This window comes from Arachis duranensis, chromosome 6 (assembly GCF_000817695.3).
Source record: "Arachis duranensis cultivar V14167 chromosome 6, aradu.V14167.gnm2.J7QH, whole genome shotgun sequence".
In the NCBI taxonomy this organism is placed as follows: domain Eukaryota; kingdom Viridiplantae; phylum Streptophyta; class Magnoliopsida; order Fabales; family Fabaceae; genus Arachis; species Arachis duranensis.
Genome location: NC_029777.3, coordinates 21,336,922 through 21,356,591, shown reverse-complemented (window position 1 = coordinate 21,356,591; position 19,670 = coordinate 21,336,922). Strand labels below are relative to the sequence as shown.

Below are 19,670 nucleotides of genomic sequence, written 5' to 3'. Positions count from 1 at the left end.
AAGGAAGTTTTGTGGTGCCAAAGAAATTTGTGCCAAACAATATTTCACCTTAATACTAGTTGATAAAATAAAGTGCATATATATGAGTATTATTTGATTGACATATATATTTGAGTATAGGCACGCATCATGATCATCTTAAATTCTTAATTAGCAATTATATGGATAGAAATACTTATCTCAATCTGCTCGTTTCTACATGATGGGCTACTTTTAGTTGTGATTTGTACTAAAAGAAAGGGATAATAATAACTGGGAAACAAGAGTTATGATCTCGGATGAGGTGTACTATATAAATATATTGGAAAATATTTGAAATCAAGAAAATGGAAGCAAGTTAGCAACTAATAATTAAAGAATCATTGACATCCAAAACAATATGAGCATTTGATGGATATAATATACAGTAGTCAATACACATAGGAACGTGATTCTCACAATACTACATACCTTGACTAATTAAGGTAACACCATAATCTTTTTACAATTACAAGATATATACGACTTGATGAACACGAATAAGGATGATGGATATGATGAATAAAGATGTTGGTGCTTGTATTATATACTACTAACCAGTGACGCAAGAAAAGAGTTTTCTGTGACTGCGAAACCTGACAAGTTGCTTTGAATCAGCAGCAGGGCCTCTAGTGGAATAGGACCTATCATAGAATTAAAATGGGTGATGCAATTGCAAACAAACAAAGAAGAAATTCAGAGAGGGATAGAAAACAAAGAAACCCACCTCTGATTCCGCGTGAGGGAGGAGAAGTAGCCACGGATTTCGTAGGTAGAAGTGTAGAACGCAGATCCTTTCACAGTTCACCGTTTCAACGCAAATCCTTTCACAGTTTCACCCTTTCAACGCGTTCTCTGGTCAGGGTCTCAGGGAGGAGAAGATTAGATTTAGGGCTGGGAGGGCTTATAGGGCCAGCCCTGTTTTGCTTTTTTGTTGGGAGGCTTAATTAAGATTGGGCTTACAAAATATTATTTTATAATTTTTAGGGCTGTGGGCTAAAATTTTTTTAGAGGGTTGAGGGCCAGCCCTAAGGTTTGGGCTAAATTGACACTCCTACTTGCCGTCCAGCCACTGCCGCCGTCGCATATGCTCGAAGCGGACGTCCCCACTGCGCTCGTCTCTGCCACTGCTTGAAGCTGTCATCCCCACTGCAACTTGTCTCGCGTCGTTCCTCCGTCGCGTAGCCACTGTTTCACTGCGTCAGCTCTGTTCCACCAGGCTCCATCCCTTCTTTGCTCCAGTTCTGTTGTGTCAAGCCCTTCGTGCTCCCTCACCGCTGTACTCTAGAAGGTATTTTTTACTGTCATTGTTGTTTTAATTGGTTTATGATTATTAATCTGTGATTTTTCTTGTTCAATTATTGTTGTTATTACTGCCGTTTAGGATTGTTGATCATGCTCTTGATTCTGTTATATTGTTGTTGTCCTGTTTTCTTTATTTTTTTGGTTTTACTGAATTTCTGTTCTTGAACTTGTTAAGTTGAGAATTTGCTAAATTGTTGGGCTGATGTTGTTTTAATTTGCTAAATTATTAAGTTGATAATTTTCTAATTTGCTAAATTGTTGTTGAGATTCTTGAGATTGAGATTGTCCTTGTTTCTTGTTATTGGGTTGCTTGAATTTTATTCGGACCTTTCTTGTATTTAGACGAGATTATAACATTGTGGTTGATGTAATACTTTTAATTTGGATGATATTTTAAAATTTATATATTTGTAATGCCTCGGATGCTCAGTTAGTGCTCACTGCTTCTTGATAAATTTCAATTCTGTTACTAGCTTACTAGCTTGTTCTAGGTTGGTTAACTATGTTATATTGATGATAAATTGATGCTGATAAATTGTTACTACCTTGTTCTTGCTTTTCTTTTCTGTTAAATTTTGTTAAAATTTCTTGGTGATAAATTTTGTGCTCATTGCCTCATTCAGTATTTTTTTTCTGTTGTTAATCATTATGCTGAGATTGTTAAAAATTGGGTGAAAACTTTGTTAATCTTTGTTAAAGCATGTTAATTTTTGTGTTAAAAATTAGAAATCATGGATAACAACATCATAGTAAAACAAGAAAATGGGTATTGAAATGAACTTGGAAGTTATGCCAGGTTCTTGATATTGATGTTTTGGTTATTGCAAGTACTGTGTAATAGATTGTCCTGCATTGTCAGGTTGAGTTTCTATGAACTACTTATAAACCAAAAAACAAAACAAATGCCTCCTAAAGGAATACTTGTAATTTAATCACAAAATATAACAAATTATGTATTGAAATAAACTCAAATAATTATTGTCTTAATGATATTTTAGCAACTATATTTTACTGTTTTAGCCATCAGAAACTAGGTAATTATCATTTCTGCCTGTATTAATACCATTGAATATAGTAAAACACTGAAATGATATGTGATTAATCACTATTATGTCAACTTGAAACTTGAAAGTAACTGTGTGTAAAGTTTGAATATTGTTAGTTTTACTTTATTGGTTAAGAAATCAACGTCTAGAATCTTTGGGATTTCATACTTTAAAACCAAACTTGATTAGCCAAACAAAGTGGCAACAAACACACAAAACATGAGCGTATGTATCCTTTGATAGTACATATTGCCATAAGTTGGTGCTTAATACTCTTACTATATCACAAAGCTCTTAAACTTATAATTGAAGAAGTTAACACTTCATTTTTTTGTCAGATCTATGCTCTTAGCTAAAGTAACAATAGACCTTGTTTTAAACTTATAACCAGAAAAGTTAAGATTTTGGTTGATGATATTTTATGTAGTACTTTAAATTTGAATGACATTTTAAAGTTTATGTTAGACTATAATTATGTTATAGTGTGTTTATTTATATTTTATTTATTATTTTATTTTAAAACTGTTATTCCGGTTGAACCAGTTGGACCAGTGAACCAGTGACTTGAGCAGTTTGATGACCGGTCCGGTTTTCAGAACCTTGTAATTATGTTTTAGTGTGTTTATTTATATTTATTTTTTATTTTATTACAAAACGGTAGAACTGGTTGAACCAATAAACCAGTGAATCAATAGTTAGAGCAATTCAATGACTGGTTCAGTAGTCGGAACCTCGAATTTTACTAAATGTTTATGTTACTTTTTACTCTCCTACTTTATATAAATAAGAATGCATAAGGCTTTTTTTGAATCTTATATATGCTGTATACCATGCTTTTATTATTTTATGTATTATCTATAAATAATAAATGATGTGTTATAACAGAGAGGGTGCTTCTGCTCCCAAACTTAATGGAAGTCTTACTTAGATGTCTTGAGAATACTGAATGACGATTAATGTTGATGAAAAATTAAATCATGTAGTCAATATTTGTAGTTAAGAAATGTCATTAATGAATAAGCTTCAGCTAGACCTGTTAGATTCTTTAATTTAATTTGTTTTGTTAAGTAAGTATGTTTTAAAGCACTTTAGATTACTGTTCTAGCTTGATTGTATCAGCAATATATTGGAAAGAGGAAATTACTTTTTGTTCTTGGCTTTATCTTTTCAAAATTTCTTAATTAATTAGGCAAACTAGATGTTATATTATTAGAGTTTGTGGATGTTTAGGGCTTGGTGGGGTCTTAAAAAATGAGAAGGCTTATAACATGATGAAATTTTTATTTACAAATTTTTCATTTCACATATCCACACTCCATTGACAACGGAGAACTAGTTTCATCTGTTTTGCATAAAAGCTTATGTTATTTTTTGTCCTTTTATTTTTTCTTAAAAATTGTAACAGTTCTGCACTCAAAAATCATAAAAAGGAAATTTTGACTGACTAATGCAATATATTTAAATGAATGTGCTTTTATCCTTTTACATTCCTCTATTCCCCTGTTCTCATTGATATTTCGGGAAGTTGGTTGTAGATGGTTTACATACATTTGGCATAACATGCACTTGAACAAATGGGATCAAGCAGCTTTCTGTGGAATTTTACCAAAAAGTTTGTCACATTTGGGATCATTACTGTTATTGTGTCTGATCGTTATGTAACAGTGGTTCCAGTTCGGGGTGGCTCTATGTCTCCCACACTTAATCCAAATACCAGCTCTTTTGCAGGAAACTTCTCTGGTAATATTCTTGCCAAAGGGGGTTCATAAGAAACATGGTTTTCTGGGATTGCAGATTTTGTTATTTGACCATTTGGTTATGCTGCAGATGATTATGTCTTGGTTGAGAAGTTTTGCATTGACAAATACAAATTTTCACATGGAGATGTTGTGGTCTTCAGGTAATACATTTGTTTCACTCTTGAATATATGTTTGCATTTATATGCCATATTTTACATTGGTATATGATGTCTAGATGAAGTTAAACAACATAGTTACGAAAAATTGCCACCTTGGACCCTGTGATTGTTTGACTTCACAAAGGATTTTTTCTTGGACTAATGTTGCACTTCTGTTCAAGTTATTGGTAGTGCTGGTGAATGATTATGCTATTATATTTAACTACTAAGATAATTCATGTTTTATTAGAATGTAGATTAGATCTAAGTTTTGCTTCTTTTGAAATTCTTAATTGGTGATTTTATTTATTTATTTATTTTTTTAAGATTTTAATTAGTGCATCCCAAACCTTTTGTAGTTCCCCATTGAATCACAAGGAGAGACACATAAAGAGAATAGTTGCATTATCTGGTGAATGGTTTAGTAGTCGTCAGAACTATGATGTGTTGAAGGTTCCAGAAGGACATTGTTGGGTTGAGGGAGATAATGCGGCTTTTAGCATGGATTCAAAACAATTTGGATCTGTAAGGTTCTCTTATCACTTAGTTTAAGGCGTGTTACTTATATAATATATTGCAAAACTTGACCAGCCAGGCTTCTATTGCCACAAAAAAAGTAATTTATTATCTGTCAATGTCAATTTTGTTGACATGTTTAAAGATAGTAGTGTATATGAGCTTTTTTGTTTAATTCAGTATCCTTATGTTCCATGCGTAATGTATTCAATCAAGGTGCTATTCACTGTGGTTTTACAGCTACAGCTGAGCCATCTTACTGATTTATATTTCACATGAATACTTGCATACATTAATATATCAGTCGTTTAACAAGACTCCGGTTTTGGGTTTCGTATATTGATTTTCATGTGCTTTGATGTTGAGATAGATAATAAGGGTACCATGCTGTTAGCCTTGACCGAAAATTTTTATTGATTTGGATTTTCATTTTTGTAGACTTTGTCTATGTTCTTTTCCTTTTATTTTTGGTCATTATCACACACACACACACACAAGGGGGAGAGGGGAAAGGATCGATTCCGAGAATTGAACCTGGGTGTGGTTGCTCACAAGTCAAGTTAGTTGCCATTGCGCCAAGGCCTCAGACCACGCTCCATCTATGGTTGCAACCTTTTAACATCTTGGTAACATGTAAATTGTGTTTGCAGATTCCTTTGGGCCTCATACGAGGAAGGGTGACCCATGTTGTGTGGCCTCCACAAAGAATAGGCGCCATCCAGAGTCCTCCACGAGAAGGATTATCTTCTTTATAGTTGGATCCTGATGATGCTGTTGCCGGGCCTCCTCAAAGTGCAGAATTTTGTGAGGAAAATCCTTCCTGGAGTATTCTTTTCTCTTCCCCAATGTTGTTTTATTTGGACACAAACCATTCTTTGCTCCATTTGTTTAGCTTTGCAGAGGAGAGTTACTATAATTCATTTGTTAATTGGATTATCGTATAACCGTTTAACCCTTCAATTTTTTTATTTTTATTTTTCCCGGAACTGAGCAATTAATCAAAATAGAAATGAGATGAATGATATGTTGCTCGTTTTTTAGCAGAAGAGATTAAGATGGTAATGTTCAAAATTGATACTTCTAGTCTCCTTGTCCAAAATTTTCTCGTTGTTCTATTTTTAGATATGATTTGGGACATGTTGGTTCTTTGCATATTTGTTATTATTTAATTAATTTAATATCAAATACGTGAATAACGTATATTTTAGAACCCTTGTACTTTTAGTTGGGGAACCAGATAGGCAACTACTGGATTTTCGATTTTCACAATCTTGCTTTTCACATGGTCAGTTAATTTGCAATACATTTTATTTCTATTTCTTTGTCTGTTGGAGCAATAAAACCATAATAGTAAAAAAAAACTTGAATAACCATAATAACCATTGAAAAAATATTTCCAAAGTCAGGAGATTGATAGTGTGATAAACTTAACTATGTGAAAATGTAGGTAACTAACTCTATATGTAGTTAACTAGTTAATCTAACAGCTAATTTTTTCTAAAAAAAATTAAAATTTTGAAAAACTAGGATTGCGCTAAGAAAATATGCGCCTTCCCACTCCAGTTCTCACACTCCAATTTCTTGCATGGCGACCTCTCCTTCGAATTCCTCTTGCTGTGATGCTGCACCCTCCCCCTCCAACTCTTCTCATTGCACCGCCGCGCACTCCTTCGTGAACTCCTTTCGCCACACCGACGCCCTTCGTGTGCAACTCCTCTCGTCGCGATGCCTTCAATCCTTCAGCGTCTCTCCTCTCATCCAACAATGACATTCGTATGTCTTCTTCTGTCTATATTTCATTCATTTTAATGTTTCTTTTTATTAAGTTTTAGATGTTTCTTCTTTTTATATTGGATAATTCTTTTTAATGCTTTTAGATTTTTTTATCTTAGTTTTTGGATATTTCATTTTCTTATGTTTTGAATGTTTTCTTTTATTTTTGGGTGTTTTTTTCTCAGTAATTTTGAATATTTTGTTTTGTTAGGCTTGGGATGTTTTTAAAATGATTTTGGATATATCTTTTTTGTTAGGTTTCGGATGTTTCTTTTTGTTAAGTTTCGAATATTCATTTCTCAATAATCTTAGATTTTTTTAAATATTTTTGATGTTTCTTTTTATTACTGTTCATACCTTGACCCAAAATTAAGGCCATGACCAAAAAAATTAGTTTGGTCTACAAAGATCTAAAGGGATCATTTCTCAACTGTCCAACCAGTGCGAAAAGTGACTCCTTTGATCTACGCACCTGACCCGACTTGCTCGACAAGAAGATCTCAAATGCACTAATGTACATCCCTACAAATTTGCCCATTATTTTAGATATGGGATCACAACAACCCCCTAAACATAAGGGAAATAATCACCCATCATTATAGGTGGAGTAGTTACAAAGTGATAGTTAGACTAGCACTCCAACTGTATAACTATCCCATCACACACAAGTATTTCTCAACCATAATTTATAAAAAACTGCCTAAAATCTTTGCTAACTTAAGCATTAGAGTCCCTTGCAGGTACCATTCCTCACTCTCACTAAAAGACCTCGGACAGCTTTGCCTCGCTTGGAAAGACGTCGAAACCCTCATAGAAAAGAGTCTGGACCTTACGCTCAGACCCAAACCACATCAATTTTAGGTAATCCTGGGAACTGTTAGGCTTCAGATGTTCTCTTCCTAATAATGAGAGAGAAAAGGAAAAAAGGGTCTCAACATATTTTTCTATGAGGAAAGTGTCAGAGTGATTGAGTCATGAATTTGGAATCTTTTTTATTTTTAATTGACTTTTTTATGATCCAACTAATAATTGACTGTTACCTTAATTGGTTACAAAGTATGCTTGTAATCACTTTTAAATGTCATTTTCATTATGCGCAAATTTTATTATCTTGATTTAAAAGTGATTACATCCTCAATTTTATTATGGACAATACATATATTAATTATAATAACAAGCTACACATCCCTGTAATTTTCCATCCAAGTCCATCCAAGCTGGCCCAATACCAAAAAAATCCAATTTCATTAAATGAACCGTGAAATACACGCGCTCCAAACTCCCGAAACGTTAACATTCATTCATGCCTTGAATATGAAACAACGTTCCTTCTTCAACCTTGAAACCGCTATTGGAGAACTTTGAATCTCTCTCAAAATCTCTCAAAGCTCGATCGTTTTCTCTGCGAAAATTTCTTCAATTCAGGAATCGCAAGAAGATTTTGAAAGGAACAAGAAAAAACAAACGAAACCAACAACAGAGATTGCAAAAAGTATCATAAAAACTACCGTTCATTTAAAATCTCGTAACCTCGTGTTTGTCCTAGCTGCATTTTAGGTTTGATGGATTAAGTTGCTTTGTTTAGTAGATCGACTTATTCTGGATCAATTTTTTGTGTGTAAATAGGGCATAGGAATGGAAATGTGTTCTTATTTTCATTCAGTTTAGTGGAATTGGTCATTTTGATTTACTTGATTGTTAGTGTGTTCAGTTGAGTTCTTTTGCATGCAGAAATACTTTTCTTGATGATTGAATGTTTATCACGTTTTATTTAAAACATGAATGGTGTTCTGTTCAGTGGAGTTGGTCATTTTGATTCACTTAATTGTTAGTGTGTTCAGTTGAGTTCTTTTGCATGCAGATATATTTTTCTTGATGATTGAATGTTTATCACATTTTATTCAGAAGATGAATGGTATTTGGTTCAGTGGAGTTGGCCATTTTCATTCAATTGATTGTTAGTATGTTTAGTTGAGTCCTTTTCTTGATGATTGTGTAACACTCTAACTTTTAGCACCTCATGATCGTAGTAAAAGTCCATGCGTCACTTACCTCTAAACCTTTATATTTTATATTACCTTTATTTAATATTAAGCATTCGCGAATATGAATCGAAATTTTAATCAAGAAATCGAAAGAATACTTTATTTTAATTCACTTAACCACAGAAGTATATATTCACATAGCTTTATATACATAGACATTTTGAGAGATCGTCAAATATAAATCCTTACCCCTTTAAAATCCAAAGAAAATAAGCGACGAGGGGAAAATATAGTCTAAAACAAAATCAAAAACAGAAAATACAGATATATATTACATAAAACTCTTATGTTCAAGTCGTGGCTCCGCGCCAAGGATTTTTGAACCTGTTGATGAAAAAAAATATCTATAGGGGGTGAGAACGTCGTCCTCACATGTTCTCAATAGGGAAGGTGAATGCCGTGAGAGTAAAAAAATAATATGCAAAAGATTACTTTATAACTTTAAAAATAATTACCTTTAAAATTCTTTAAACTCACTTTAATGACTTTAGTTAGTTTTCTTTAAATTACATTACTAAGTTCGCAGCATAACAAAATACCCAATTAAGCACACAAGCAAGACACTAAGGAAAACAGCACAAGCAAACAACACAACCACAGGAAAATAAAATAAACAACCACAATCAAATGCTAATGCGCAAACAATATGATGCATGTCTGTCCTAAGCAGACCATGAGCTCATGTGTCGGTTGCGTACCTACTCCCGACATTACCCGGGCACGAGTCCCAAATATGGCTTTCCAGATGCATACAGTGTGCTTATAAGTCTTACGACTAGGTCGCATACAGTGTGACTTTCAAATCAATGAGCTTACATCTGGAAAACAATTCTCAGTGTGTGGATGTCCCTATTATACATTTGGCACTAAGGCCCAAACAAAGTCACATTTGCTCTCCTGTGGCAGACATTCCTTTAATTAATATATTCCTTTGATCTTTGTTCTCTGCTCTCCTACGACAGAGATTTCTTTAATTATCTCTCTTTCCTTTACTTTTCGTTCTTCTTCTTTTCTTTCTTATCAAACCGAACTCAAAACATAACTTAAAGCAAAATCCCTTCTCAAAAGATTGAGTTTAAAACATTATACTTTTCTTAATAAATCGAATTGAAAACAAAACTATTTTTATAATAAATCGAAATCAAATAATATTCTTACATCAGATTTACTTTTAAATAACACTTTAAATAAAATCTTAGAGTTTTATAAAAAAATTGGCAGCAGCATTTCCTCTAAAATTCGGACTATGCCACTCTTTCAAGGTCCCAACCAAACAATCTCTCAACCATTTCAAATATCAAATCCTTTTCAATAATCAAACCATTTTCAAATATCAAATAATTCTCAATAATCAAATCGTTTCCTTTGAAACTAAGCTACGTTCTATTTCAATAAAATTCAGCTTCCTTTCAAATTCTTTGCTCTTGAATCAAACCAATAATTACTAATGAATCAAACCAATATTTTTCCAAACTCCTTCCAATGGTTTCAAACCGAAGTCACTCATTAGTGTAAATTTTATAACTCAGACTTTGAATACAAATCCCTTTTCTTAATATGAGTAAATATGTAACCAGATCTTTTTCAACATATGATCATTTTCTTAAAATAGGTTTATAAATTGGATTTCCAATAAAAAGATCATTTCTTAATATAAGTATATCTAAAAATCAAGATTTCAAAACAAAATCACTTTTTTGTTTGTTTTTACAAAAATACAGGCGGAACCCCTCTTTAAGACTCGACTTCACCACCCTTACGGGCTCCCTCACTTTCATAATTATCGACAGTTTACCAACCTTCCATCAGCACTTTTCAAACACAAGGTTCTCAATAATCGACATACGATTCCAATCCTAGTAAAATCATTTATATAGTAACACCAAAATCAATTACCATTCACTTTCTCAACCAAAAATTCAATCACAATCACAGCCAATCATCCATAGCAAAAAAATCCAAACTCAATAACATTATAATTACTAACATATTTGTAATTATTTACTATACTTTTGGGTATTTTTAAATTAAAAACTGTTAATTTTAAAATAAAATCTCTATCTTTGTACAGAACCAAAATAACAAAAGTTCTGGAGAAGCTTTCTGTTAAGCTGTTGAAGAAGAAAACGTCAGAAATCGTTTGTGCCTTCTAGAACTCTAATTGACCAAACTTAAGGAAAAGAGGAACTATATCACTGTTAATTTTTACCAGATAAAAGTAACGCCAACGTGTAAAAAAAGAGGATACGAACACTTTATCGAATTAGATTTTTTATTGGAATTACGGATTTAAAAACATCGAAGTCGAAAGTTCGGTAGAAGGTTACGGTTCTCTCTCTCTGGGTGACTCTTCTCTCTTCCTCACCGTTTGCATGCAATCAACTAAGGTTATATGATGAGTAAGGTAATAAAAATAGTTATGTGGCTTACTTTTATATGGGCCACGGTTTATGCTTTTATGAGAATGATCATGCAATACTAGTATTCTTTTGCCTTAATATTAATATGCTTTAATATGTTTATGCTTTTGCTTCCGCCACCTAATAATACTATATAATAATAAAAGATATACGGTAAAATATTAGCAAAATTATGTTCATTGAGAAGTATCGATATTTATTATATATATATATGTGTGTGTATATGTACGTAACTAATGGAACTCCACTTAATAATAATAATAATTATAATGCTAATATGATTATAATAATATATATAAAGTTAAATGTATATGAGTTACTAATATAAATGATATTAATAACTTAGGAATAAAAATATTTGCATAATAATAAAAGATATACGGTAAAGTATTAGCAAAATTATGTTCACTGAGAAGTATCGATATTTATTCATATCGGTGGATATCGAACTCGATAATAATATTATTAATCAAACTTTGTTTTTAAATTAAAAATATCAAACTTAAATTAAAAAATATATATAATTTTCACTATTTATAAATTAATAAAATTATAATTTTAATTATTTAAAATATTTTATCATAATAAAAATATATATAAGTTCTCTGAATTTATCGAACTCAAATAATTATAAAATTAATTTAATTAATTTTAATAAAATAATTTCTAAAAATAAGGAACTTCAATTTATAAAATAAATTATAGCTTATTTATATTTAGATTTTTAAAAATATGGGTCGTTACATTTTACCCACTTTATAAAAATTTTTGCCCTAAAAAATTGACATGAAAAAGAATTTAGATTCACGAAAAAAGTATAAGCAACGTCAACGATGAATACTTGAAAAAATTCTAGCGAACAGATAGGATCACATTCAAGTAAAGATGTATATGAACGATAAAGTGAGACTGAAAAAAGTAATCAAATCACATTTTAAGGAGAGAATGCAAAACAAAGAATTCCAATGAAAACAATGAAAAAAGAGATGACACCAAGTTACATAGCACGAATAAAGAGTATATGTTGAAATGAATCCAATCCTTAAAACATAACTTCTAACGTTTCCAAATTCCGTCATTCGCATAACCTATTATTTCTATTTCGTCTATGATATTTTATAAGTGTTCTCGTATACACAAATCATCAGTATTAAGGTGGACATACCTAATACCATGAGGGATGCAATGGTCAACTAACAGTATTAATCAATAGAAAGTTATGCATATAAAATCTAAACTTTTGTCATTAAGACAAGTCCTATCCCATGACATACACTCAGAATATGCAGTGAAGCATAGTCAGTCCATTCCCAAGATTCTAACAGGAACGAACCACTCTGATATCATAACGTAACACCCTAACTTTTAGCACCTCAGGATCGTAGCAAAAGTTTAGGTGTTACTTACCTCTAAACCTTTTTATTTTATACTATTTTTATTTAATATTGAGCCTTCGCGAATACGAACCAAAACTTTTAATTAAGAAAACGCAGATTCTTTATTTTAAATCACTTAATCTCAAAAGTATATATATTCACATCGCTTTATATACATAGGCTTAGTCAAAGAAACACAATTACAAGTCCTATCTCTCTAAAAGCTAAAAACAATAAATTACGAGAGAAAAATAAAATCTAACAACTCAACTCGTAAGTATAATCTTCTATGCTGCTGTAGCTCCACATTAAACCTTCGCACCTGTAGTTGAAAAGGGGGAAAATAGGGGGTAAGAATTGGAAAATTCTTAGTAGGGTTGGGGTTAGAAGTTAAGTTCATTTCATTATGTTCTCAGTCAATGACAACAGTCAACAAAGTATAATCCAACTCAGCAATTACAAAATGTAAAATCCAATCACAAGCACACACAATCATAGAAAACATAATCACAAACAAATATGTGCAAACAAGTATAATGCATGTCTAGTCATATATTTTAAACCTCACTTATCTCAATATTTATAAAAACAACCCTACACTTTTACAAAATACCCATTTTTACCCATGTACTTTATTTATTTCCCAAAATATCCAAAAACTTATATAATTACAAATAGTACCTCGATTTTTATATCCAAATATAATGTTACCCTTCAAAAATAAAGTTTAAATATTAATCTCCCACTTATACCAAAACCGAAACCCTTAGCCATTTCCTTTCAAAATATTACTCGTATTTTAATCCGTTTTCGAGTTTTTCGGTTACCAATTTTTATCAGCTTTTAATTTAATCTTTCAACAACCAAATCTCATCAATTTCCTCAAAATACCACATGACAACAATCCCAAAACCATTTAAACAACCATAGCTGAGTTGTTCCTCATAGCCGAACCAACAAATCACAAGCAACAACAATAATTTAACATAAACTCATTCAAATTCAAACAATAATCAACCAAATCATCATTCACTTATCAAATTCACATTTTATTATTATAAAGTTACCAAACCCTACCTCTGTAAAAAATTAAAATAATCGAATCCCCAGAGAAGCTTTCTGACTAAGCTACTGAAGAAGGAAACGTCAGAAATCGCTTATGCTTCCCAGAACTCCAATTGGTCGAACTCAAGGAGAAGGGGAGCTACATCACCGTCAACTTCCACCGAACAAAAGTGACACTAACACGTAGAGGAGGAAGATACGAACACTTTTACCGGATTAGATTTTTATTGGAGTTACGAATCACAAGAAATTGTGGAAAAAAGCTTCACGGTTTCATGTCCTCACGTTTCACTCTCTCTTGGCTTCAAGTCCATTCGGTGATGCAGCAAGGAATATGAAAATATCAAGGCTGACGGTGATTTGTGTAACTCCCTCACTATCAAAATATCATGGTTTCAGTTGCGGTAATCTGATGGATTGGATATTACGACGACTCTAAACATATTTAATACTAAAATAAGAGCCAGTTTAAAACTTAAACTGCATAACCTTTCAAAAACACTTTTTCCTTGAAAACATATACATATATGTACATACAGACCAGATACAATACTTTAAAATTATAAATATACATAACAGTAACTTACAAAGATACATATCACAAATTCCTATCTCTCTTACAAAATTGATACAGATAACGAGGAAAAAATAAAAACTAAGATAATACAAAAATATCGAATAACAGAAAATGAAATAAACTCTTTTGAAACTTCGTCGCCCATACCGTGAAAAGGAAAAACCTATAGGGGAGTGAGAACATCGTCCTTGCTAGTTCTCACTATAGAGTTACCGAATTGCTATAATAAGATACGTAAAATAAAACTATTTTTATAGTACAGTGATCATTGCTCGTCTCATGTGTCTTTTAAAAAACCAAGGGTTCACATTCAAAATCCAAAAATCCTTTTCAAAGAGAACTTGGTTAATTCCTCAAAATAAAAAATCTTGTTCCTTTCTTATAAAATCTTAAAAGTTTTCCTAGATAGTATGAATGACCAATCTGTCCCAAGCATAGGTTCATTTAAGTCTATGCTGTAGGAGTTTGATTTTTCATACTTTACTAGACCCTAAACATAAAAGAAGCTACCTAAGCTGTATAAATAATCATTCTATTCCAGGCACAGGTTCATTAAACAAATCAATAAACATCCAATCACCAAAATCCAAACAATTTCATTCACAAATACAAATAAAGAGGTTCAAACACAATCAAAGTAGTTACATCAAGAATGGGAATTAGCAATTAAACATAATTATTCACGTAGGCAAACCATTTACAATATGCACATCCAAACAATGTCACATAGACTCATATGATGAATGTCTGTCCTATTGGCTGTGATATCACATTGTCGGCTCTATTGCCAACTTGACACATTCCCATAGGAATGTCGCCTTTCGATCACGAATATAGCTACGAGAACCCCCACGGATATAATGTCGGGCACACTCCTGTGATCCGAAAGGATGTGAGCAGGATACTCTGCTTCCGACCTCACATCTACACGTAAGCGGGATTAACTAACCGTCCTTACGCGGGCGCCGCAACCTCGACAAGCGGGATTAACCAACTGTCCTTGCCAGGCGCAAGTCACTTATCAACAATCTCAGTAACATCCACAATCCATCAAGCTCAAAATGTTATTTCAAAAATTATTCTTGATCCATTAACTTTCAAATAATAAACGTATTTAGTTAACATCTTGCCAAATACCACTTTTCTCAAATTAATTTTCTTTTCAAAACAGAGCCATTTTTCGCAACATCTTTTCAAAACTCTCAAACAACTTTAAAACCATGGCAAATTCAAAATCTCCACTGAAAAACTCAAAATCATTCATTCTAAATCAGGATTTGGTGATAAAATTCCTCAGCAGAGTCTCAAGACATTAGGGGCGAATAACCTAACTCATTTCCTTAAATTCATTGAAAACTTCTAAAATCTTAGCTTCTTGATTTGAAAAAATAAAATAGAATTTAAACCAAAACCAAGTCATGTTTCCAAATATTCTGAAACAATTCCAAAACTAACTTACTTAAACCCAAAACAAATCATTTAAACCGAAAACCATTTTTAATTTGATTATTAAATCTGCTTCCAAAGGCTTGGGAATTGTTTTAGTTTTGCTAAATCAAAGTTTTAAAGAATACTTCAAGATTTTCCTAAAACATCGTCAAGTGAAATTAGTTAGTCGAAATTTAAGCTTCTTTTAAATCCACTAAAACTCCATCAAATCTGTTTACTTAATCAAATTCCAAAACATAAGAATTTTCATCTTTAAGTCGACTTTAAAACAGAATTGTCTTCTTAAATAAATTACATTCAAAATATAATAATTTTCTTAATAAAAGAAGTTCAAATATAATTCATTTATCAATAATTCAATTCAAACCATAATTCATTACTTTTAAAATAACGTTTCAAACAAAGTCTCGGATTTTATAGAAATTTCAGCAGCATCTCTCCTAAAATATGGACTTTGCCACCCTTTTTGGGTCCCAACCAAACTAATCATCAGCCCTTTCCAACAAGTTGAAGACCAAATCAGTTTTCAATAAAACAAAATTTAGACTTTCAAATATTAAAATAATTTCAAATCAAACTAATCAGAAATCTCCAATTTAACAAAATCAGACAACATTCCAATCAAACAGACAACCATATTCATCCAATACAAATCAGACAACTCATAAGACTTCAAGTAAATTAGTTTTTAGAAAAGCCCCTACCTTGACTCGTCGAAACCATAACCCAAGCGCGTCAACAGAATCTTTTCTCTCAACCCAAAACCAACGGCAACCGGAAACTCATCCCCTAAACACTTTCGCAGCAATCACAACAACTTAAAAGCGACATGCAACATTTAGAACATAACCTTACCTTACTAGAACTTCAGAGTTTGAACGAAATATAACAGAATACTAACACAGACGATTTTGAAACATAAATACTTACTGTAATAACAAAACGAAGCAACCAAAACTCTGAATCGATCCGACAGCAGCTCCAATAATAACTTTGAGTGACAGTGGCGAGCAAAGACTCCAGTGATGGCGACTATAATAACCACGCAGCGTCAAAAAAATCTTCCCGAAACCCAAAAAATAGAAATTAACTTAGAACCCTTACCAGCAGTGGATCTCAGTGACGGCAGTGGCGGTTCTTGGTGGCAGAGGCTTGGCCAGAAGCTTCGATAGCAGTAGATCTGGCGGCAGTTTCGACAAAGACAGCGCCGATGACATGAACGGCGACTGGGCGTGGCCCTCCCTTCAGCGGCAACGACGACGGGGATAGCTGTAGCTATTTTTTTTTGAACTGCTTTTTCTTGCTTCAAGAATCAATTTCATGATTTTTCAGATCATCAATAATATCTTTCGTGTTCCTCATTCTTTCAGGAGCCAATATTCATAAAATTCAAGATAAAAATTATGCACTATTCAAGCATTCATTCAGAAAACAAAAAGTATTGGCACCACATCAAAATAATTAAACTAATTTCAAGATAAAATTTGAAATTCATGTACTTTATAATTTTTATTATTAAGAACTCGAAAAATATAAATTACTTCTTTATTCTAAAAATCTACTACTTTATTCATGTCTGATGATGATGAGAAAAATAAATTATAACTTAATTGGAAATAAAACCAGAATAGATATGCTAATTACTACTACCACTGTATAACTTCTAAGGTAAATTTCTAAAATAACACTATCACAGAGTTTAAAGCTAAAATTAGAACTCAACAACCTGTGTTTTGAGAAGTAGATGTTCCTCCGATCTGTGGGATGCTTGGTCCTTCAAGGATTAATTTCCGGCGCTTCAGCTCCCTTAAATCACGCCCTTGCTCTTCTTGTTCCTTAAGCAGTTTGCAAAGCATGCTGCTTTGATTGTTCTGTTCTTCCTTTATTTGGTACATAGCTTCTTGTAGTTTGGAATAGATGCTTCAATATGTTCCCAATATTCGAATTGAGAAAGTTCTGGGAGGACTTCCTGTGCTCTCCTCTTGATTGGATCGTCCTGCAGTTGTTGTCTGTCCATTGATATTCTAGTGATTGGCCTTTCAACTGAGATATACTCTGTTATTCCCATCTTCACTCCAACATCTCTGCAGAGCATAGAAATTAGGCTTGGATAAGCCAATCTGGCATCCTTGGAATTCCTGTTTGCTATTTTGTATAGTTCACACGAGATCAGTTGATGGACTTCTACTTCTTTTCCCAAAATGATGCAGTGAATCATCACTTCTCTTTTAACAGTAACTTCAGAACAGTTGCTGGTGGGTAATATGGAACGCCCAATAAAATCCAGCCAGCCTCTGGCTACTGGTTTGAGATCTTCTCTTTTGAGTTAATTTGGGATGCTAGTCGTGTTGGTGGTCCACCTGGCTTCGGGGATGCATATATCCTCTAGAATCTTGTCCAGACCTTTATTTACCCTCATCATTCTCCTATTAAAGGAGTCTGGGTCATCTTTCAGTTGAGGGAGCTTAAAGATCTCCCTGATTTTGTCAGGATGGATATGAACAATCTTCCCTCTGACTAAGGTCCGATGGTCATAGAGAGCAGCTCCAATTATTCTTTGCCTGTCTGTCTGCCATAGATTAGCATAGAACTCCTGAACCATGTTCCTTCCCACTTTCGTTTCAGGATTGGCTAGGATTTCCCAGTTCCTGTTTTGAATTTGCTCTTGGATCTCCGGATATTCATCTTCCTTCAGGTCAAATTTAACTTCCGGGATCACTGATCTGTGACTCATTATTTTGTAGTAGTGGTCTGAATGTTCTTTAGTTAAGAACTTCCCTTGATTCCAAAGTGGCTTTGGAATATTCTCTTTCTTAGCTCTTGGGTTGGGTTGTTTTCCTTTAGGGGCCATGATCAAAGTGAGAATATTTTTGTGATCACGGATAAGCACACCAAACTTAGAGGTTTGCTTGTCCTCAAGCAAAAGAAAAGAGAGAAGGGGAATAGGAGGAGAGCAAGTGTGGAATGGTGGATGAGGAGAGGGGCGCCGAAAGTGGATATAAAGGGAGGGGGTGGGTATTATGGATTAAGATGCATGTAAAATCTTTGAAGTAGGGATTTCAGAAATTAGAGATTTTAGAAATTAGGATTAAAATTTTTGGAATTGAAGAATGATATTTTTAAAACATGTTTATGCAAGAAATTATGAATTGAAACATAAAAATTTAGAAAAATTATAAAGAAAAACGAATTTTACCTCCTCCCCACCATCCTGGCGTTAAACACCCAAACGCTACATGTTTTGGGCGTTTAACGCCCAATTGATGCTTCTCCTAGGCGTTCAACGCCCAGCTGCTGCTTCTTTCTGGCGTTGAACGCCAGGAAGTCCTTTGTCACTAGGCGTTTTTGTAAACGCCCGGAAGGTGCTTCTTTCTGGCGTTCAACGCCCAGAAGATGCTCCTTTCTGGCGTTTAACGCCCAGATGGCTACCCTTACTAGCGTTGAACGCCCAGTGGGTGCTTCTTTTGGGCGTTCAACGCCCAAAATGTTTCTTACTGGCTTTTTCACGCCATTGAGCTTCCAAATTCCCTTGTAACTCTGTGAATCCAATCGATTGCTGTTTTACCTTTTGAAGATACTTTAACACATACCTGTAAAGAAAAGGAAATTTATTTAATTAGTAAATAAACTTTGTAAATGGCTGGGTTGCCTCCCAGCAAGCGCTTCTTTATTGTCTTTAGCTAGACTATTACTGAGCTCTAATCAAGTCTCAGTTTTGAGCATTCTTGCTCAAAATTGCTTTCAAGATAATGTTTAATTCTCTGTCCATTAACAATGAACTTTTTGTTATATTCATTATCCTGAAGCTCTACGTATCCATATGGTGATACACTTGTAATCACATATGGACCTCTCCATCGGGACTTTAATTTCCCGGGGAATAATTTGAGCCTATAATTGAATAGCAAAACTTTCTGCCCCGGCTCAAAGACTCTGGATGACAGTTTCTTATCATGCCATCTTTTTGCTTTCTCTTTGTAAATTTTTGCATTTTCGAAGGCATTGAGTCTAAATTCCTCTAGCTCATTTAACTGGAGTAATCGTTTTTCTCCAGCTAACTTGGCATCAAGGTTCAGGAATCTGGTTGCCCAGTAGGCCTTATGTTCCAGTTCCACTGGCAAGTGACATGCTTTTCCATACACAAGCTGGTATGGAGAGGTCCCTATAGGGGTCTTGAATGCT

General features: G+C 33.3%; 1 protein-coding gene across 1 annotated transcript; it reads left to right on the top strand.

The window, feature by feature from the left end:
- The first annotated feature begins 1,085 nt into the window (after positions 1-1,085).
- LOC107493370 (uncharacterized) lies at positions 1,086-5,816 on the top strand. The gene is made up of 5 exons (XM_052251314.1): positions 1,086-1,309; positions 3,905-4,109; positions 4,197-4,269; positions 4,627-4,792; positions 5,434-5,816. The coding sequence occupies exons 2-5, from the start codon at positions 3,944-3,946 to the stop codon at positions 5,536-5,538; spliced, it is 510 nt and encodes a 169-aa protein (XP_052107274.1). The 5' UTR covers positions 1,086-1,309; positions 3,905-3,943; the 3' UTR covers positions 5,539-5,816.
- The last annotated feature ends 13,854 nt before the right edge of the window (positions 5,817-19,670 follow it).

Excerpts from the sequence above, each read along its gene's own strand:
- LOC107493370 (XM_052251314.1), top strand. The coding sequence starts at position 3,944 with ATGGGATCAAGCAGCTTTCTGTGGAATTTTACCAAAAAGTTTGTCACA. Across the intron at positions 4,110-4,196 it reads TTTTGCAGGAAACTTCTCTG|ATGATTATGTCTTGGTTGAG; the intron begins GTAATATTCTTG and ends GTTATGCTGCAG. Across the intron at positions 4,793-5,433 it reads ATTCAAAACAATTTGGATCT|ATTCCTTTGGGCCTCATACG; the intron begins GTAAGGTTCTCT and ends TTGTGTTTGCAG.